The sequence below is a fragment of the Girardinichthys multiradiatus genome, chromosome 15 (assembly GCF_021462225.1).
Source record: "Girardinichthys multiradiatus isolate DD_20200921_A chromosome 15, DD_fGirMul_XY1, whole genome shotgun sequence".
In the NCBI taxonomy this organism is placed as follows: Eukaryota; Metazoa; Chordata; class Actinopteri; order Cyprinodontiformes; family Goodeidae; genus Girardinichthys; species Girardinichthys multiradiatus.
The window spans coordinates 39451805-39474285 of NC_061808.1; the positions used below are offsets into that span (position 1 = coordinate 39451805).

The window sequence follows — 22481 nt, forward strand, 5'->3', positions numbered from 1 at the left end:
CATACATGGTATAATTTACCAAATAATGTAGCCTACTTTGAATGGAGGAAGGTTGGTGATGTGGAGATCCATACGCAAAGGATCAGAGGTGGCTACTATAACAACGTTATTCAACTCGAGACAGAGATGGAAATGTTTTTCAAAAAAATGAACTCGGGTATCCGTATTAAATTCAGCAAAGTTCAAAATAGATTTATATTTCAAGCAAGCGGTCAGTATGAAATACACTTCTTCAACACTCTAGCTTATATGCTGGGTGTGAAACCAGGGGAATGGATTCATGTAGCTGAACCAACACTGGCTCCTTTTCTGGCGGATATAAAGGCTGGTTTCTATCACCTATACTGTTACAACGACGTGGTCAGCCCGCAAATAGTAGGTTTTTGCACCTTTACTGAGGACCATCAAAGTACAAGGCAAATTCAGTGATATGGTTACTCTGACGTTTAACCCCGCCCACTACCTTCCAGTTTCCAGAAGACATATTGAAAATATCCATATAGAAATTAAATCGGACCAAAATGTTCCTGTAAATTTCATCTATGGTAAGACCATCGTAAGACTACACTTCAAACCGGTGATATCACAACGTAGCCTGAGATAAATTTTATTTGTATAAACAGAGATATATATAACCTCTAAGACTGATTGATTATCATTCATATTACCCTGGTCCTTCAACACTGCATCAAGCAGGCAAGAGAGAACATGGCACATCTAAGTCTGAGACGTGATCCAAATCGCTTTGTAAATTACTATGTAAGTCAATCAGGCGGTAATCTGCCAGGGTTTTATGGGGCCCCGGTAATGTACGGACGCGGAATCGGATCATTATTTTCAAAATTATTCCGCTTCGTATCCCCTCTGGTTAAAAAAGGATTTGCTATTGCAAAACCCCATCTTAAAACGGCTGCATCAAATATCGCTTCGGATGTCATCGGTAGAGCCGTGAGTAAAATGAGTGGTTCTACACGCACCGAAGGTCAAGAAGGTTCAGGAATTATGGTTTTATCCAAAAGACCCAGAACAAGACCCCCTGGTGATCGTTTAAGGACAGTTAAAAAACAACGACAAACGCGAAAAAGGAGATCAGTTGGAGCTGACAAACGAAGAGGAAGGAAGTCATCCGCATGTTTTGATATATTTAAATAATGGCTCTTTTACATAACAAATCATCAGAGTGCACGCTGGCAGAGTTGGACTTATTTTCTGCCCCGATGACGCAGCTATCGATTGAAGATAACATTTACACCGAGATCCAGCCTTTATCAGCAATCACCGATGGAGGCCCGATCGAGTTTTTCATTCCGGGAGATGGAGAAAAGTATCTAGATCTCAACGATACGCTGTTGCATCTCAGAGTGAAAATTACTAACGAGGATGGAACAAACCTGCCGGATGATGCACCTGTAGGGCTCATCAACTACCCGTTAAACACCGTCAGTGTGAAGTCACTCTCGGACATCGATTGATTTCACAATCCAGCGCTACACATCCATACAGAGCCATGATTGAGACATTGTTAAACTTTTCTGATGATTCTTTAAAAAGCCAGTTTAGCTCTGGTCTTTTTTATAAAGACACTGCAGGGGCTCTGAACTCTATTGTTACAACTAACGGCCCTAACCAAGGTCTTAACAACAGAGCAGGCTTAACGGAAAATTCCAGGGAGGTACATCTCCTAGGCCCCTGCATGCAGACATATTTTTCTGTGAAATACTTATTTTATACTCTGTTGACCTCAAAATTAAACTTACAAGAGCCAACGATGCCTTTTGTCTCATGGCCGCAAGAAACTCTACTTTCAAACTCAGGATATTAGGAGCATCTCTTTTTATCAAAAAAGTTACTGTCTCTCCAGCTGTACGACTGGGTCACACTACAACTTTAATGAAAGCAAATGCTCTCTATCCACTTTCACGTGTGAATGTAAAAACATATTCCATCCCTGAAAATTCAAGGGTATGCAACCAAGAGAATCTTTTCTTAGGCGTCTTTCCCAAGTATGTGGTGATTGCATTACTGGATCATGACGCTTTTACAGGAACACGCAATCTCAATCCGTTTGACTTTAATCATTTTGATATGGAATATTTAGCTTTGTGTAAGGATGGCAGACAAATTCCAGCTAAGGCCTTCCAGCCCAATTTTAACCAAGGTAATTCAGTGAGAGAGTATTACAACTTGTTTACGGCTACAGGACGACATCTAAAAGATCTTCCGCTGAGTATAACACGTCAGGAATTTAATCAAGGATACTCTCTATTCGCATTTAATCTTAACCCGGGTGAGGACACAGATGCTCTATCTCCAGTTTCCAGTGGGAATTTAAGACTGGAAATGCGTTTCAGAAACCCGTTGCCTCATACCACCACGCTGATCATCTACGCTTGTTTTGACTCTATTTTAGAGATTGATTCAAAGAGGCGTGTGCTGGTGGATTATTATTAATCTAATCAGACATGAATAATCATGAAATTGAGAACATACTGCTTCATCTGCTGGGAGATTTGTTTTGCGGTGTGTGGCCGTGCGACCAGCTCCCGCTGCTAGCTGACAAATTCCCAGGGCCGGCCTACTTTATTGTGAACACACATCCTTCACACATGCCTGGAGAACACTGGTTAGCTCTGACTTTGGATGAGAATGGTCAATCCAGCTTTTTTGACTCTTATGGATTCTCTCCGGATTTCGAGTTCTACCCGTCAAGCATCGTAACATTTTTAGAAGACAGATCCTCAAAAATATTGTATCATAATAATCAGCTTCAAAACACTATGTCCACTGTGTGCGGTCACCATTGCATTTTTTATCTATGTCATAGAGCGTGCGGATTATCACTGCAGCAAGTGTTGTCAAAATACACCGGAGATGTGATTAAGAATGATTTAATGGTATCTAACTTTGTGAAAAAATATCAGAAATGTGTCATTAATCAAAGTTATACATTTTATACTCACGAAACATGCTCTTTGGAGATGTTTCTGGATTGTTATGGAATTTAAATTGTCTTTTTTTTTTTTCCATTGTTTGTTTTTTCTTATGATATAATATTTGTGTAATGACATCATATGTTAGTGTGTGAAGTAGAGAACGAAGCTAGACTTGAAAATATAATCAATAAATATTTTATTGAATAAAAGAAATAGGCTACATGTTTCATTTTCTTATAACGGTTTATGGTGAAAATGTGTCGTCTTACGAAGAGACTTTTTTGACTTCCCATCAGCATTTTTTGGATCTTCCAGCTCGGATCTCGACCAATGGGGAGAATGAGTTATCTGTACCCCCATTTTCATTAGATGTACCCCCTGTTTTGAACTGTCTATATTCTTCACGAGCATAAGGGTTAATGACTGAAGATATGGGGATGTTTACCTCTGACAAGGTATGTAGAAAGTCTGACCACTGCTTTAACGCTCGCAAACGGCGAGCCACACTAGATCGGTCCATGTCAATGTCAAACGTCAACCTAAATTCTTTAATGAACTCGTCATAGGAACAGCCAAAACTATTGTGATTTGAAAACCTAGCCTCAGCCCACCGCAGTGCTCTGCCGGTGAGCAGGCCCAACACATAGGAAATCTTCACATCGTCATGGGGAAATGACTGTGGGGACCTATTAAAGACAAGGACACACTGTAAGAGAAACCCCCGGCAGCTACCAACCTCCCCAGAAAACTTCTCCGGGCTAGGGCAAACTACTTCCCGACTATGAGGAAGTTGTTGGGACTCAGGAGGTGCCTCAGCGCCCTCCGGCGGTGAGGCGGGCGTAACTTCCAGAGTGTGCTGCATTAAGGCTGTGAGCTGTTCCAACTGCTGACTAACCTACCGCTGTTGGTCGAGGAGAGAGCGGAGGGTCGAACCATGAGCCTGGATAAGATGACCTTGCTCGGAAACGGTTCTCTGGAGTGCCTCTGCAGGATCCGGCTGGCCTGAGTGTTCTGTCATAGTTTTTAAGGCCGACTTGACCCACAAGCAGAGGACACTCAGACAGAGAAGAGTAAATTACGTTTTTCTTTTATTTCTTTTTGACTCAGGAACGAGGTAGGCAGAGCGATCAGGAGACAGACTGCAAAAGAAGAACAGAGGTGAGCGGAGGAACAGATTGGAATATTCAAACAAAGACCTTTGCTCACTTTCCGGAAGGCGATCGATCCGCCAGGGGGAGAAACCGGTTCAAGCTGTGGTAGTGCCTGCACGGAAACGATTGGAGCGATCTGATGTTCCAGGTAACAAAGTGGTGGACAGGTTGTGCCTCCAGCTGAAGGACTCGCAAGGGCAGCAGCAGATTCCAGTCTTGACAGGAGGTGGGTTCAGGAGGAAACCCCAGCTTGGCGTGAACAGCCTATGACAAAGAAAACAAGACGGATAATTAATCAAGGCTCAAAAAACAAGTGGAGCTTCCAGAATTCAGCAGATAATGGCCAGGTAAACACTACCACGGTAGGCAAACACTCAGGCGTAGAAAAGCCAGTGAACCACCCTCATATAGTCCTCCAGCTGATGAAGCAACAACGTACACCTGTCAACACTCCGGTCTGCAGCTCCAGCGCCTCTTAGGGTGAGAAAACGTTAGTAACAGGCAGGTTGAACAACAGACTGTGACATTCCCCTGTTGTCTATTCTATTTGCACAACATGTGAAATTGATTGTCAATCAGTGTTGCTTCGTAAGTGGACAATTTGATTTCACCGAAGTTTGATTTACTTGGAGTTATATTGTGTTGTTTAAGTGTTCCCTTTATTTTTTTTGAGCAGTGTACATTAAAACTAATTATACACAACTGTTTGGATCCACGGGGGGTCACGGGGGAAGCTGGTGCTTATCTCCAGCAGTCTATGGGCAAGAGGCGGGGTACACCCTGGACAGGTTGCCAGTCCATTGCAGAGCAACCCGTGACCCACCATGGAATATGCGGTAGAAAATGACTGACTGACTGACTGACGCTGGCGAGCGCCTGGTGGCCGGGCTTTCACCCATGGAGCCTGGCCAGGCAGAGCCCAAAGAGGAAACGTGGGTCCCCCTTCCGATGGGCTCACCACCCGTGGGAGGGGCCAAAGGGGTCAGGTGCAATGTGGTATGGGTGGCGACCGAAGGAAGAGACACTGGTGGTCTGATCCTTGGCTGCAGAAGTTGGCTCTTGGGAAGGGGAATGTCTCCCATCAGGTGGGGAAGGAGCCTGTGAGTTGGTGTGCAAGGTAGAGAGGTTCTGGCTAGAAATAGTCGGACTCACCTCGATGCACGGCTCTGGAACCAGTATCCTTGAGAGGGGTTGGACACACTTCCACTCTGGAGTTGCCCTTGGTGAGAGGCGCCGAGCTGGGGTGGGCATACTTGTTGTCCCCAATCTTGTCGCCTGTAAGTTGAAGGAAAGGGTAGCCTCCCTCCACCTATGTGTGGGGGGATGGGTTCTGACTGTTGTTTGTGCTTATGCACCAAACGGCAGTTTAGACTACCCACCCTTTTTGGAGTCCTTTGAGGGGGTGTTGGAGAGCGCCTCTCCGGGGGACTCCCTTGTTCTGCTGGGGGACTTCAACGCTTACGTTGGCAATGACAGTAAGACCTGGAGGGGTGTGGTTGGGTGAAATGGCCCTCCCATTCTGAATCCGAGTGGTGTTTTGTTATTGGACTTCTGTGCTCATCATGAATTGTCCATAATTGACACTAAGTTCAAGCGTAAGGGTGTCCATATGTGCTCCTGGCACCAGGACACCCTAGGCCAAAGTTCGATGATAAACTTTGTTGTTGCATCATCTGGTCTGCGGCCACGTGTCTTGGACACTCGGGTGAAGAGGGGAGCGGAGCTTTCCACTGACCACCACCTGGTGGTGAGCTGGCTCCGATGGTGGGGGAGGATGCTGGGCAGACATGATAGACTTAAACGAATCTTGAAGGTCTGCTGGGAATGCCTGGCGGAGACTCCCGTGAGGCGGAGCTTCAACATGCCTCACTCGGACATTGAGTCCGAGTGGGGCATGTTCCGCACCTCCATTGCCAGGGCGGTTCCAGTAAGCCGCCTCGGCAATCGAGGCAGCTCCAGTAAGGGTACCGGCAGTCCAAGCGGCATGCGGCTCGGGTGGTTGCTGAGGCAAAAACCTTGATTTACCGGTCGATCTACATTCCTACCCTCATCTATGGTCATGAGCTTTGGGTCACGACCGAAAGAACTAGAGCAAGGATACAAGCAGCCGAAATGAGTTTCCTCCGCAGGGTGTCTAGGCTCTCCCTTAGAGATAGGGTGAGAAGCTCGGTCATCCGGGAGGGACTCAGACTAGACCCGCTGCTTCTCCGCATCGAGAGGAGCCAGTTGAGGCGGCTCGGGCATCTGGTCAGGATGCCTCCTGGACGCCTCCTTGGTGAAGTGTTCCGGGCACGGCCCACCGGGAGGAAGGGGGGGCGGGGGGGTGGATGGATGGATAGATGGATGGATGGAGTCCAGTGCCTGCAAAAGTGGAAGCGATGCAGGAGGTGCCACCCCCAAAATCAGTGACAGAGCTTATCTGGGGTTGAATTTTGTGTGTTATCTGGGGTTGTTGAACTTTTATAGTAAGTTCTTGTTGGCTTCAAATCTAAGGAATGGTTGCAGTCAAGCGGTGTATTAGTACACTATGATGAGAAGAAAGAATTAATTCTTTCTTGTAATGCATCTCCCTATAGAGTGGGAGCGGTGTTAGCACACAGCATGCCAGATGGAGAAACCTATTGGGTTTGCATCAAGTACCCTGAATGTAGCAGAAACGAACTACTCACAGCAGGATAAAGAATGATTAGCGGTAAAATTTGGAGTACGGTATTTTCAAAAGTACTTGTTTGGCAGGAAATTTAGGATATTTACAGATCATTGATAAGTCATTGATAATGAGGCGACTGTGGCTCAGTAGGAAGAGAAGTCGAAGGTTGTGGGTTCGATTTCAGCTTCCTCCTGCCATATGTCGATGTGCCCCTGGGCAAGGCACTTAACCTCAACTTGCCTACCGATCTGCGTATCGGTGTATGAATGTGTGAGCGTTAGTGAGTGCAATTGGGTGAATGTGGCTCTAGTGTAAAGCGCTTTGAGCGGTCTGTATGACTGGAAAAGCGCTATATAAGTTCGGTCCATTTACCATTTTACCATTTAAGTTTGTTTTATGAGATGAAGGCTGTTCCCCAGATGGCTTCACAGTGGATAAGGAGATGGGCAGTGCTATTAAGAGCCTATGAGTATGTCATCAATTGCAGAGAGGGCAACAACAACAGTAATGCTGATGATCTGAGTTGTCTGCCTCTTCCAGAGAACCCAGTTAAAGAGCTGGTGGAAGAGGAACAGGTGTTAATGGTGGATCAGGACAAAGAGGGAGTGATGACATCTGAGCAGCTTCAAAGTGGACAACCAAAGATCCAGTACTCTCCCGAGTGCATGAGTATGTTCTGAGAGGATGGCCCAGTACATAGAATCCTGAGTTTAACACCTATAGTCAGAGACAACAGGAGCTGAGTGTACAGGACAGGTGTGTGTTGTGGGGGGCTAGAGTGGTGATACCGGAATGAGGCCGACGCCACATGTTGGACCAGCTGCATCTGTCACATCTGGGTATGAGCCGAATGAAGGGCTTGGCCAGAAGTTACATATGGACACTGACATTGAAGACAGGGTAAAGTCCTGCACTCCTTGTCAAGAAACCAGACACAAGCCTCAAGAGGCTCATCTCCACCCCTGGGAGTGGCCGGAGAAGCCATGGAGAATACGTATAGATTATGCAGGTCCATTTATGGGTAAAATGTTCCGTGTAATAGTGGATGCCCACTCCAAATGGTTAGATGTGTATCCCGTTTCATCAGCTACCTCAGCCGCCACTGTTTGAGAAACAGTTATAGCACACACAGCCTCTCAGAAATGGTGGTTTCAGACAATGGCCAGTGTTTCGTGAGCGAACAAATTAAAACGTTCATACCAAAAACTCTAATTGGACATACCATCAGGTGTTATGCATGCGATGGGTTTCGAAAATGTCCCTTCATTGTCTTGTCCTGAGGCTGAAATAGAAACATGGTTACAGCTGTTTTGGAGGTGTTGAAACTTCCTGTCTTTTAATAATTTTTAATATCTCAAATGGTTAACTCTGAATTTACCATGTCAAGAGACAGAACTTGCTTCTCTAAAACAATTAACTGTAAATTGTCAAATGAGCGTAAGTTATCACCTCAGGATTATCTAACCCTAAAATAATATTTTAACCCGCTACGTCTGTCAACATCAAGCAAGCGTGTCACATGAGCTGCAGTTAATAAGTGTTCTTCCTTGCTGAAAACAGAAAAGATACCTGCAAATGTGTATGTTTAAACATTACCCCAGTCAGTTTCTTGACCGCTCAAGAGTCAGACTGTCATGGCAAAGAGTCCTCTATCAGTCCAAAAACCCAGGCCCTCCCTAGGCCTGTTGATGGGACATTTACTCTTTCCTTGTCAACTTTAATTTCTTCAGGAGGGAGGGAGAGCTTTCCTCCAGCCTGTTTCTACTCTGCCCACATAAGATGTGCGTTCAAGATGAGTTCAATGTAACACTCTTCTGTCTCTGGCAAACAGCATGGATTGTTGCTCATATAAGTGGGTTTCGGGTTTTGGACAGAATTCTTCTGCGCTTTGTTCTGATAGAAATTCTCACAGCAGGCAGGCAGAACCTCTCTCCTTCAGGCCATGCTGAAGAAGCATCTCTGGTGGAGTTGAGCCATGGGGAGGGAAGGTGTCTAATGTCCAGACTCACATCCCATGTGTATGTGTGTGTGTTTAAGAGGCAGAAAGAAAAGTTTAATTCTATGGTTCAGATTTCGCACAGAAATATGGGGTATGTCCCAATTCAGGGGCTGGATCCTTCGAAGGCCGTATTTGTAGGCCAATTAAGTCACAGCGTGGCGACGAAGGCTGTCCCAATTCATGAATCCCTCCAAGACTCCTTCAAATGCAGCCGACAAATGTGTCCTTCTTTTGCCCAATTTGAAGGATGGGTCGTGAATATCCTTCATGGTCCATCGTTTCCCATGATTCATTGCGTGTCGAAGCCGATTGGTCAAGCAGGGGTAGCCATGGCGGACCATAGCGGCAAAAGCTGTTGCAACGTGTTGCATGCAATACTGACTGAAGTGTTTTATGTTTAGCTGTTTTGATTTGCTGTGTAAGTGTGCTGAATCGCGCAGCACGGATGCGATCAGCAAGGTGCGTGTGTATGTTTTTGTCTGGCTGATCCCAAATCAGCCAGGAGTTAGAAGATGGACGTTTAAAATGTTTTCTATAAAGCAGCTGCAGTCTGGGCCTCGTGGCCTGACTACTCCTTTGTCCCAGTTTTATTACAGTAGTTTTTCCACTGAGTTTCTGCCTCAGAATTTTATGACCCTTTGTTCGAGATTTGGGGCAATCAGCTGCTAGTGGCTAAGGCCACGGCCCCACCGTCTACCAGCTGATAGCCGTCATCGAGACGCATCAGCACACCAGGAGGGCTTCTCTTTCCAAGTTAACCCAAATTGCACATTTTGTCCATAAAACTGCTGGTTGGATCTTGATAGACACTCAATGCGCATATATTTTCTTTTAGTATTATTGTTAGGTACTCATTTTTATCCCATTTGCGTAGAATAGTATTTGTTAGTTAGGTGAAGGTTTTTGGGCCAGAATAGTAATTATATCAGGGCTATATGGTCAATAAATGTTCACATATAAAAAGAGAAGTGTTTCTGTTTATTTCGTGCAAGAGTAATTTATCTTTCAAAATAAGGTCAAAGTTCCCCCAGCTCGGTGAAGCGGTTGATTAAACATTGACATTTAGCGTAGTTTTGGTTAATAATTATAAATGATTATTGATGATTAACTAATTGTAGTTATTAAGGGCTTTGAGCCCATAATCACAACTCAGTATTCGTAAGTAATGATTTTTGGTTAAGAAATAATTTTTCTGAATTATGATTTTTAATTATAGTTTTTGATAAATATTAATTAATCAATAATCATAATCGTAACACCCCTAACTAAATAGTTAGAAGAGCCTATCAACCACAAAGGGAGAGGTCTTTGCCAGTGAAGTACTGTTCACCCCAACCCACAGCGACGTCCTTTACGCTGTCAGTTCTAAAGTAGAAAAATCTCAAATCACCATCGGCCTCAGTAGAAAACTCTAATTAGTAGGACCTTTTTGAACTTTTATCATTTTAAATCTTTTAAAATTTTGATTTCATGTCTTTGAATATATTCTGTTTTAATTTTAGAAAGCTATTAATCAAATTATGCTAATTGGTAGATTAGGTTCTTTTAGGATTCCAGTACTGTCTCCAAAACCTTTGAGTCAGAAGTCCTCCGTCCTTTTAACTTTAATCAGGGTTGAGACAGGGAAACTCTTCCCACGTTGATCAGATACTTCTTTTGTCGATGTTCTTGGAAGAAATCAGTCAAGGAATCCTGTTCGTGATGCCAAATTGTTATAGAAAAAAAACATATTTACCAAAGAAGGAGATTAATGATCATCACTCAATCAGCTTTATTAATTTAGCCTTATAAGGGAGACAGTTTCCAGCATCAGCCACGTGTTGCTAAGCTGAACTGTTCTGACTAGCACAAAGAATATCCCTTGTTTATATCAGTGTTGTAGAAACCCCATGTGGCCTGGCACCCCCTCCTGAAGAAGCAGAGGTGAGAATTAACTTGATTCTCACCCAGACATCTCTGCAACAAATGCTGTTGCATTTAAGCAGCGAGGGTTCCAGGAGCAGGAAGGGAAGTGAAACACCTTTTGTCAGGCCAGGCAGGGTGTCTCCTCAATTAGCACAAAAGGCACTTTATAAAATTTCCATCACACTTTTTACTCACACAGGTTCTTTCTCGCTCACACTGGTGCCTTCTTGCTCATACGGGTGCCTTGTAGCTTACACAAGTCAAACGCATTTTATTATTATAAGCTGCTGTTTAGTCATACCTGAACGTCTTGTGTCATCCATAACACTGTGCAGTTCTTGTCAGCAATGAGGACCAAAAATAAATGATGGAATCATTTGCTCACAGTAACCTTTATTTTCATGACACAAATCATTTATTCATCAACAGGTCTTGTGAGATTTGTTTTGAGCATGTGTGCATTTCTTTGCCCCCTCAGACCTGCCAGGTATGTTTGAGGTTTTGGGATGTTGCTTCCATTGTCTCTTTTGTTTTGACAGGCAGCATCTTTGGGCAGCCAGGTCTGACTAGCATGGTCCCGTCTCATGTGACTCATGTTTGTCTGCACTGAGTGAGTTACTGTGTTCCGAAGATTAGCCTTAGATTATGGAGCACAAAAAAGGTTTGTTAGACCAAATAGAGATAAATCAGTGTAAATCAGTGCTGCAGCAATGGCAGATGTTAAAGCTATAGTTAAGAAATAAATTGCAACACAGTAAATCAGTTTGGATTTAAAAATGAAAGTTACTTATGTAACTACAGTTCTATGAATCCAAGATGACTGCCAGAGGGGGTGCTAACAGTATTGAATGTTCCCTTCGCGCATGCGCAGTTCGAGTAATTATGGATGACACCGGGTGACCACTCCGAAGCTATATATGCTGATGTCATCCAAGGCTCTGTTCCAACAGAATCGTCTCGCTGAAAGCAAGGATTCTGGGTGACAGAGAACCTCTGGCAGTCATCAGGGATTTATAGAACCGTACTTACATACGTAACTTTCGTTCTATTTCATCCCTACTGGCTGCCAGAGGGCGGTGCTGAAAGCACTGTATGACTAATCCCAAATATGTCACGTGGAATTTGAGCACATACCTCACTGAGAGGGCCCAGCAGGACCTTGCAAAAGACACTGGCCCAGGGGATGAAGGGTGGCCACATTGACGTTGTAGAACCTGGCGAACGTGCTCGGGGAAGCCCATGATGCAGCAGCACATATGGCCTCCAGCGAAACCCCCCTCATCTCGATCCCTTCGGAAACATGAGGGGCTGACAGAAAAAGCATGCAACTCGCCATCCTTCTTAGAGGAAACAACAGCCAACAAAAAGGCAGTCTTATACAAGAGCAACTTGTACCAAAGGCTCGAAGGGGGAAATGCACAGAGCTTCGAGAACCAAGGCCAGATCCCAATCAGGCACTCATGGAACCAGCGGCCGATGCAACCTACAAGCACCATGCAGAAAAATAGAGACCAGATTACTCGGTGCATGCCTGCTTGCATGCACGCGCCTCATTCTCATCTCTAAATTGAGAGGCAGCCCGAGACAAAACATCCTCCTCCACTAACAACTCAGGCATGGGTGGGGAAGAGAGCCTGGAAGTGAGGCATCAGATTGACGTGTCCGCAATGAGGACTTCATCTCCCCCAACTCTGTCGACAACTTACTCAACCCTCATGGCCAAGCCCTGGTCAGACTTGGCCCTTTTCCTCCTAGAGGGGGGCTGCAGAGACCATAGTCTCACCACGCCTGAAGGGGGCCACATGCCCAGAGGGTCCGCATCATCCTGAGGGGACAACTGGGTCAACCGAGCCACCCTCATCGCCTGTACAGTTCACGCACAGTCGAGTACACTGGGTCAGGGGGCGAAAACCGCTGCCATAACCAGGCATAGAGCCAAACAAAAAACAAAAGAAAGCTTAACACCGTAAGCCGAAAACAGACCACACAGTCGAGTACACTATAAGAGGGGGCGAAAACCGCTGCCGTCACCAAGTATAGAGCCAGAAAGAACCAAGTATAGAGCCAAGCTGCTGTAATTTTTTCTGGTTACTGTCTTTGTTACCACCAATTGCTGTGAGCAGGGAGAGGTGGGCGCAAATGCCACCATCACCAACAAACGGCAAACATATCTGCAGAAGTCCTCCACAGGGATCAACCCGTTGCAGCCCTGGGGAAGCAAAAGTTCAAAGTGAAAGGCACACAAGAAGAAATAAGGAACAGAGCCTCGGATGATGTCAGTATATATAGCTTCGGAGTGGTCATCCAGTGTGTCACAGGTGTGACTGTATAATTACTCGTACTGCACAAGGGCAAAGGGAACATTCAGTGGTTTCAGCATGGCCCTCTGGCGGTCAGTAGGTGATGAAATAGAACCTTCTACTCTTAACTTTCTGTGTAACTGAATGTAATTTACAATTTCTTTCAGTCACAGAAGACAGTGGTATATCTTTCTGGCCTGCTGTATTATAAAGCCATACAAAATAACTTGTCACTTGTCTGACTTGCTGTCACAGTCTTCACTGTAAAAATGTATGTGTGCCTCACCAGTTTAATGGCTTTTCGTCTTAGCTCCCACTCATTCCACTCATATGACTTGTCAATGTAGGTGTCTATTGGGTGGGTGTCAGTTTGTATGCCAATTTCTTGCTTTGTAATAGGCATGGGCCATAAACCCTGTCCTGGTTCTGTCTGCAAAAGCAAAGAGGAAGATTTACAGTGGAGACAACTACTGCGTTTTATCAGGAATGTGATGATACAAAACGCCTACAAGGTAACAAAAGATCAGGGCCCGTATTCACAAAGAATCCTAAGACTAAAAGTAGCTCCTGGTGATGTCATTCTAAAAAAATCTTAGAATTTCTCGAATACTGAGATTTTTCTTATCATTTTCCTTCGGTATGAGTTATTCACAAAGCACCAAAGCCTTAAGAGAGCTCCTAAAGTGACAAATGTTAACTATTTAATTTTCCCCTGTCACGATCTGAGCTACTAATCATGCCAATAACCAGTTTCCTCACTAGGTGTCGCAGGAGTCCTGAGATCTGGAGGCTGACAGGTGCAGCCTATCTGGTCATCAGCCACGGTGCAATAAAAGGGAGGATTGCCAGCATATCAGCGGCTGACTGTTTTGCCCCAGTGGTATTACAACCGGCTCTCCTCGAATCTCACGTTTTAAAGTTTTCTTGTCAAGCCAAGCTCTCAGTAACCTTTGCCTCTCTTATGCAGGTATTGCTCTATGCTTCGCTACTTTGGTTTAGAAGAATCTCTGGAATTCCCACGGACCGTGAACTTCACCGGACATCTTACCTGGCTGGCAGTCCGAACAGATCAGTGTACCGCTCCAGCCGCAAATCCTGTCCACCCCTCCTCAAAGGATTATTTCCCTGGCTCCTGCCGACATCGTTCTCTGGATCAGCTCTCAGTCCTGACGCTTCCTCTCCCTGGCGGATACCGACGCCCCATCAGTAAGCATTACCTGCACCTAGTCTATTCATTCCAAGTTACTATTACTTACCTCCGTTCCTTCCCATCACAGCCCAGCCCGGCCTTCATGGTTGCCAGATCCTCGTTCCTGTCTTTAAATAAAATAATTCAAACGTTCTTTGTTCCTGAGTGTTCTCTGCATGTGGGTCAAGTCGGCAATCAAAACTATGACAGAACAGTCAGCCCAGCCGGACCCAGCAGAGGCACTCCACAGAGTAGTGTCGGATCACAGTCGGCAGATAGAGTCTCACGGAGCTACCCCCCAGTCGCTTCTTGAGCAGCAGCAGTGGGCTAGTCAGCAAATCGATCAGATGGCAACTATGTTACAACTATGTAAGAGACTATTTGAACACCTTTGTTTTAATTTATTTGGATGACATTTTAATATACTCCAGGAACCTGGCTGATCACCGCCGGCATGTCCGCCTGGTTCTCCAACGTCTGCTGGAGAATCAACTTTTCGTGAAGGCTGAGAAGTGTGACTTTCATCAGGCATCCATCAGCTTCTTGGGGCTAATTCTCGAGGGTGGACAGGTTCGCGCTGATCCGGAGAAGATCAGAGCTGTCTTGGACTGGCCTAGACCCGATTCAAGGAAACAACTGCAATTCCTCGGCTTTTCTAACTTCTACCGATGCTTCATACGGAACTACAGCCGGGTGGCCAGACCTTTAACCACCCTCACTTCGTTCAAGGTACCGTACATTTGGACCACTGAGGCCGACGCAGCCTTCTCCAGACTCAAGAACCGATTCTCCCAGGCCCCCGTGCTCATCCACCCGGACACCAGTAAGCAGTTTGTTGTGGAGGTGGACGCCTCGGACACTGGAGCAGGGGCGGTACTTTCCCAGCGCTCTGACCTGGATGGGAGACTCCACCCTTGCACCTTTTTCTCCCGCCGCCTGTCTGCGGCTGAACAGAACTACGACGTGGGCGACAGAGAGTTGTTGGCCATCAAGCTGGCGCTGGAGGAATGTTGGAGGAACGTTACTGCCTGGAGGACGCTGAACATCCCATTCTGGTATGGACAGATCACAAAAACTTGTCTTACATCCTGTCTGGCAAATGTCTTAACTCACGTCAGTCACGTTGGTCGTTGTTTTTCTCCCATTTTAATTTGTCTATTTCGTTTAGGCCCGGATCTAAAAACACCAAGCCTGACGCGCTCTCACGTCAGTTCGGTCATGATGATTCAGAGAAAGAAATAGTTCCTATTCTACCCCCCAGCTGTACAGTCAGTGCATTAACCTGGGAGATAGAGGAGAGCGTGCGGTGAGCCCTTTCTGATGACCCGGGGCCTGATAACGGAGCAGTGGGCCGCCTCTATGTTCCTGTCTCCGTACGATCCCGTCTGATTGGCTGGTTCCAGTCGGCCAAACTATAGCCTCGATCACCAGGAGGTACTGGTGGTCTACCTTGCACCGAGACATGAGGGACTACATTACTGCTTGTGTGCCCTGCGCCAGAAATAAGACCTCCAACCGACTTCCAGCAGGCTTATTACAGCTGCTGAGTACCCCTTCACGGTCCTGGTCCCACATCACCATAGATTTCGTGACAGGCCTACCATGTTGCAGTGGCATGACCGCCATCCTTACCATCATTGATCGCTTCTCGAAGGCTTGTCACCTCATCCAGCTATGAAAGCTGCCTTCTGCCCTCCAAACGGCAAACTGCTGGTCAAGCATGTATTTCGGCTCCACGGCATCCCTCAAGAGATCTTATCTGACCGAGATCCCCAGTTCACCGCCCGAGTTTGGAAAGAGTTTTGTTTGTTTCTATTTTTTTTATTCTTTTAACAACCAATCACAGCTCTTAGAAGACAGCATCACACCTAGCAACAGGGTCAACCGCACTAAGATAGGAATTTCTGTCATCTCTTTGATCAGAGTAGCTCTCAGCAGCTAGCTGAATTACTCTTAAGCTAGGAGTCCTTGTCAGGAATTTTCAGGCTAGGTTAGGAGCTCTCTGAGAGGACTCTGAGAATATTTATGAATATGGGCCCATGTTATATACACTCAAGATGTATTAAAATGGATCTTGAAATTAAAGAATTTAGTTAGTTTTACTCAGAAACAATGAATTTTACTATGCAATCATTTTTGAAACAAATGGTAAATGGACTGAACTTATATAGCGCTTTTCCAGTCATACAGACCGCTCAAACGCTTTATACTAGAGCCACATTTACCCAATTGCACTCACTAACGCTCACACACCGATATGCAGATCGGTAGGCAACTTGAGGTTAAGTGCCTTGCCCAGGGGCATATCAACATTTTGCAGGAGGAAGCTGAAATTGAACCCACAACCTTCTGATTGCAAGACAACTACTCTTTCTACTGAGCCACAGTTGCCAGACAAAACTACTTGTTTGGGGAAGAATCCCTGACTTAATTAACAGAGCATAGAGCAATATTACCCAGAGAAAGAGACCAACCTCAGAGGACGGATGTTCACAGGAAAGCTGCTGATGGAGTTTGAGAAGCTGAAAGAGTTCTGGGAAACATTTGGATTTTTCTGCCACCTCTGTAACAAAGTCATCTGGACAGGATGCAAATGTCAAAGCTGCCTCTTTGGAGCTAAATGCATAGAACCTCTCCTTGTGTTTAAGAACTCCAATAAATGGATTACCTGCAAAAATAAGATGTTGGCCCATTTTTAAGCGACAAATTATATGTACCCCTGGCAGATTTACATTCTAAATAACTGTCAATCAATCCAGAAGTTTGTTTCCGATAGGAAATGAGAAGATCTGTCTCAAAAGATAAAAAAGAAAACGTAAAGGGAGCATGAATTAAAAAAAAAAAACGTTTTATGGTAATGTAAATATTTTATTTACATTTAAAAAAATTGCATGTCCCCCTCCTTGAACCACCGACTTAACGTGGTGGAGGGGTTTGAGTGCTCGAATGATCCTGTAGGCTATGTTTTCTGCTGCTTAAGGGTCTCCTCGCAAACAGGCTCTAGATGACGGGTCGGACAAAGACCAGTTCAGGATGCTTTCATGAGGACCACAAAATGGAGGCACGTGACGTCGCCCGGTATGGCGGAGCCGGGGTCCCACCCTGGAGCCAGGCCTGGGGTCGGGACTCGTCGGACAGTGCCTGGTGGCCGGGTTGCTCCTCACGGGACCCGGCCAGGCCAAGCCCGAATGGCAGACGTGAGGCCATCCCCCAGTGGGGCTGGACTCTCTTGTACTCTGGAGTGGCCTGCGAGAAGAGGCAGCAGGCTCGGATGGATTTGCTTGATGCCTCCCAGCTCAGTCGTCTCATGTTGGGGTTTACCCCGGTGGATGAGAGGGTCGCATCCCTACACCTTCGGGTCAGGGACAGGTCTCTGACTGTCGTTTCATCCTACAGGTCAAGCGGTAGTGCAGAGTACCCGGCCTTCTTGGCGTCCCTGTCGTGGGTCCTACATAGGGCCTCTCCCGGGGACTCCGTTATTCTTCTGGGGGACTTCAATGCCCATGTGGGAAATGACAATGACACCTGGAGAGGTGGGATTGGGAGGAATAGTCTCCCCGATCTGAATCAGAGTGGTGTTTCATTACTGGACTTCTGTGCTAGTGACGTATTGTCCATAATAAACACCATGTTCAAGCATAAGGGTGTTACTCAGTGCACTTTGCACCAGGACAGCCTAGGCAGGAGGTCAATGATCGACTTTGTTTTTGTATCTTCAGACCATCGGCCGAATGTTTTGGACACTCGGGTGGAGAGAGGGACTGAGCAGTCCACTGATTACCACCTGGTGGTGAGTTGTATCCGCTGGAAGAGGAGAAAGCTGGACAGACTTGGCAGGCCCAAGCGTAAGGTGAGGGTCTACTGGGAACGTCTGGCGGAGCCCTCGGCCAGGGATGTATTCACCTCCCACCTCCGGGAGAGCAATTTAAACAGATTTCAGGGGAGTTTGGAAACAGATTCCGAGTGGACTATGTTCTCCGCTTCTATTGTCGATGCTGCCTCCCGTAGCTGTGGCCCTAAGATCTGCGGTGCCTGTCACGGCGGCAATCCCCAAACCTGGTGGACACTGCCAGTAAGGGATGCTGTCAAGCTGAAGAAGGAGTCCTATCAGATGTGGTTGGCTTGTGGGACTCCTGAGGCGGGTGACGGGTACCTTGAGGTCAACCGTGCCGTGGCCCAGGCTGTGGTAGAGGCAAAAACTCGGGCCTGGGAGGAGTTCGGTGAGGCCATGGAGAAGGACTACCGGTTGGCCTCGAAGCGATTCTGGCAAACCGTCCGGCACCTCAGGAGGGGGAAGCAGTGCTTTGAAAACACTGTTTACAGTGGGGGTGGGGAGCTGCTGACCTCAAGTGGGGACATTATCGGTCAGTGGAGTACTTTGAGGATCTCCTCAATCCTGCCATCACGCATTCCCTGGTGGAAGCAGAGGCTGTGGACTCGGGGTTGGACTCTTTCATCACCCAGGCTGAAGTCACCAAGGTGGTTAAAAAGCTCCATTGTGGCAGGGCTTCGGGGGTGGATGAGATCCGCCATGAGTACCTTAAGTCTCTGGATGTTGTGGGGCTGTCATGGTTGACACGCCTCTTCAACATTGCGTGGCGGTCGGGGACAGTACCTCTGGACTGGCAGACCGGGGTGGTGGTTCCCCTTCATAAGAAGGGTGACCAGAGGGTGTGTTCTAGCAATAGAGGGATCACATTCCTCAGTCTCCCTACCTACTGGTAAGGCCTATGCAGGGTGTTGGAGATAGTCGAGTCTGGCCGATAGTTGAACCTTAACCTGAGCAGGAGCAGTGTGGTTTTTGTCCAGGCCGCAGAACACTGGACCAGCTCTACACCCTCTGCAGGTTACTCGAGGGTTCATGTAGTTCATGTAGGGAGTTTGCCCTACCAATCCACACGTGTTTTGTGGATCTGGAGAGGGAATATGACTTTGTCTCTCGAGGTGCCCTGTGGGGGGTGCTCCAGGAGTAGAAAGTCAGGGGCATTTTATTAAGGGCCATCCGGTCTCTGTATAAGCGGAGCAGGAGTTTGGTTCCCCATTGCCGGCACTAAGTGGGATCTCTTCCCGTTGCCGGAAGCGGTCTGGTTTGGGGACCAGTGTATTCTGTCTGTTCTTTTCCTGCTGGCCCCCGCTAGGCAAAACCTAGAGCATGTACTGGGGCGGTTCGCAGCCAAATGTGAAGCGGCTGAGATGAAGATCAGCTCCTCCAAGACCGAGGCTATGGTTTTCAACCGGAAAAGGGTTGCTTGCCCTCCTCAGATTGGAGGGAAGTTCCTGCCTCAAGTGGAGGAGTTCAAGTACCTCAGGGTCTTGTTCATGAGTGAGGGGAGAATGGAGCGGGAGATCAACAGACGGATCAGTGCGGCTGCCGCAGAAATGGGAACGCTGTGCCGGTTCATTGTGGTGAAGAGAGAGCTGAGCCGAAACCAAAGCTCTTGATTTACTGGTCGCTCTACATTCCTACCCTCACCTGGCCATTAACTATGGGTCATGACCAAAAGAACGAGATCCCGGATACAGGCGGCTGAAATGAGCGTCCTCCAGAGGATGGCCGGTACTCCCTTAGAGAGAGGGTGAGGAGCTCGACCATCCGGGAGGAACTCGGAGTAGACCCACTGCTCCTCCACATCAAGAGGAGCCAGTTGAGGTGGTTCAGGCATCTATACCTGATTTAATAAGATGAATGGAGATGTGGAACTCTAATTCTGTGATATAATGACCAGTATTTGACAGTCGTCTATTCAGTAAGACCACATGAAACTTAGCTTGTAAAAAAAGGTTAAATATCTCACTTATAATTCTTGCACTCGATACATTAACAATATGTAAGGTCTACAACATTTTGAGAGGATGAATAAGATATCTGTGACATAGCTCTGGTGTTTCAGGTGAGCAATACCTGGAAGTAGAAGACCATCCCTGTTCACAATCATGTAACCACAGAATCCATTATACTGTAGAGGCAGCTCATTCAAACTGTCAGTTGTATGAGGCATGATCCATGTCTGTGTCCTAAGCAGTGTCAGCTCGATCTGTTCACCTGGAGCACAAATCAAAAAACAACAGAAGCATGAACCTTTAAATCAACTGTCACTCAGTAGGGTGTATTTATTACTATACAGTGTTGTTTATGTGGGTGCATCAGCCATACCTGACGATGCTGCCATTCTCTGGATATCTGTCTTCACTTCTTCAGCTTCCAGCAGGGTGTCCAGATATGCTTCTGAAAACATCTTAGCTTGGGAGACGAGGAAGGGCTTAAGACTGACTGTGATGTTATTGAGGATGTTAAGCAGTTCAGCCTCATCCTGTAGCTCAAACCACAACTTTGACACATCTTTGAACAAGGGCTGAAAAAAATGAAGTTCAAAATTAAATACACAAATGAACACTAGGAGTTGTTTCAACAGAAATGAAGAAATACAAGATACACTGCATAGCTGTGCATTTCCTAACAATATACCTAGATATAGTGCTGTGAAAAAGTATTTACAGCCTTAAATATTTCTTCTGCTTTTGCTTTTTTTGTCCTATTTAAATGTTTCAGATCCTCAAACGTTAATATCAGACAAAGATAACCTGAATAAATACAAAAAGCAGTCCCCAACCCCTAATAAATGAAATCATTCAAGTTATTTTTATCTAACATTAACATTAGTTTGTCAGTCAGTCATTTTCTACAGCTTATTCCATAGTGGGTCACGGGGGAGCTGGTGCCTATCTCCAGCAGTCTATGGGCGGGAGGCGGGGTACACCCTGGACATGTCGCCAGTCCATCGCAGGGCAACACACAAACAACCAAGCACACACTCATTCATACACCTAAGGGCAATTTAGAGTGACCAATTAACCTAACAGGCATGTCTTTGGACTGTGGGAGGAAGCCGGAGTACCCGGTGAGAACCCACACATGCACGGGGAGAACATGCAAACTCCATGCAGAAAGACCCCAGGCTGGGAATCAAACCCAGGATCTTCTTGCTGCAAGGCAACAGTGCTACCAACTGCGCCACCGTGCAGCCCAACATTAGTTTGATAATCTTAAATATTTAAGTGTTTTTTTACATTCTCTAACTAAGGCTTATGTATCTGGGCAGAGATAAACATTAGGTTAGAAATAAGACTATCCATAATGGCTTTAATTTTGTTGTGTTTTTTAACTGTTTGCGTTCAACTTTTGGGGCTGATACTTTCCGGCAGCTCCTATTGAATGTTGGTGCTTTTTAGAATTGACCTGGGTTCCATTGACCAGCTTTTAACAGAGCCATTGAGTTAGATTTTTATTGTTTGAAGTATACTTTAGGATAATGTACCAATCCCACGCTTTGGGCACTTTTTATTCTGCAGTGTGATCTTTTCTTTTTCTCTCGCTCCTCTGCTGCTTCCTTCCATTGCCTCAGCCACGAGGTCGAGCAAGCTGACCAACTGACCAACCACCTAGCCGCTGATGGTGTAATACCTAGCTTGCTAAGTTAGCCAGGTAGTTGGTTGCTTGTCAGCTGGTCAAACACCTGGCCAACACACGCTTAGACCCATTGGTGTTCAGGTCAACTGTGAGCTAACTTTGTCATGATCCCATTTACTTATAATATGTTCTGGTATTGGGTGACCAGAACATTATTCATGCTGCCTTGATGCTCATCATTTGTTTCTCATCATCATGCGACCCAAAGCTTTCATTATTCCTCATTTCCAGTTTGTCCATTACTTATTAATCGATTGATGCCTTAATTGCTATAGGCATTATCTTCTTCTTCGCTTAGTAGTTTAGTGAGAGCTGCTAGTTTTTGGTGGATAGTTTATTGGCTTATATATATTTTGACTGTAATCTTGAACCATTTTAGTTCACCCTTAATAATTAGCATTATTTAGTAAATTCACACATATGTAAAAGAAGTATTGTGTGCTTATTTTTGTTTAAAAGTGATTTGCTGTCCAAAGTTTCTCATTGTTTCTTTTGTTGTGATTTATTTGCCTCTGGTTTTTATCTTCTGTGAAGCACTTTGTATGACATTTGCTATGTTGAAAAGTACATAAAGATTACTTGACTGATTGACTGAAATTTGTCAAGTCATTTGATCCACAAGGCCAGTTTGATCCTTTTACTGCATCTTTCTGTTTGTCATGTTTATGTTGGAGCCTACATTTTGGGAAATTTTAACTATCAGTTGAAAAAAAAGCTGTTTTTAGGTGGCAAAAGAATTTTAAATGTACAAACTTACAGTTATGCGTTGTATGTTGTGTCGTACTTGCATGTCTAAAGCAAATACTAAAGCAATCTCCTCTATATTAAAATGTGTTTAAATTCATCTTAATTCTACACTGACTTAAAATGCATTCAATAGTGTATT

The 22481-nt window shown here is 45.7% G+C and overlaps 1 protein-coding gene across 4 annotated transcripts in view; it reads right to left on the reverse strand.

The window, feature by feature from the left end:
* Window positions 1-3180: 3180 nt before the first annotated feature.
* Window positions 3181-22481, reverse strand: part of cfap206 (cilia and flagella associated protein 206) — a 69754-nt gene continuing 50453 nt past the window's right edge. For 2 of the 4 annotated variants that reach the window (XM_047388931.1, XM_047388930.1), the window contains exons 8-12: window positions 20282-20480; window positions 20030-20170; window positions 16602-16795; window positions 13225-13368; window positions 11015-11275 (exon numbers count right to left, since the gene is read on the reverse strand). In XM_047388931.1, the coding sequence (XP_047244887.1) occupies window positions 11054-11275; window positions 13225-13368; window positions 16602-16795; window positions 20030-20170; window positions 20282-20480 (900 nt within the window). In that variant the 3' untranslated portion in view covers window positions 11015-11053. Of the gene's footprint in view, window positions 4073-4139; window positions 4349-4442; window positions 4557-11014; window positions 11276-13224; window positions 13369-16601; window positions 16796-20029; window positions 20171-20281; window positions 20481-22481 lie in introns of those variants that run through there. The other 2 variants (XR_007041914.1, XR_007041913.1) reach the window with 2 other exon arrangements.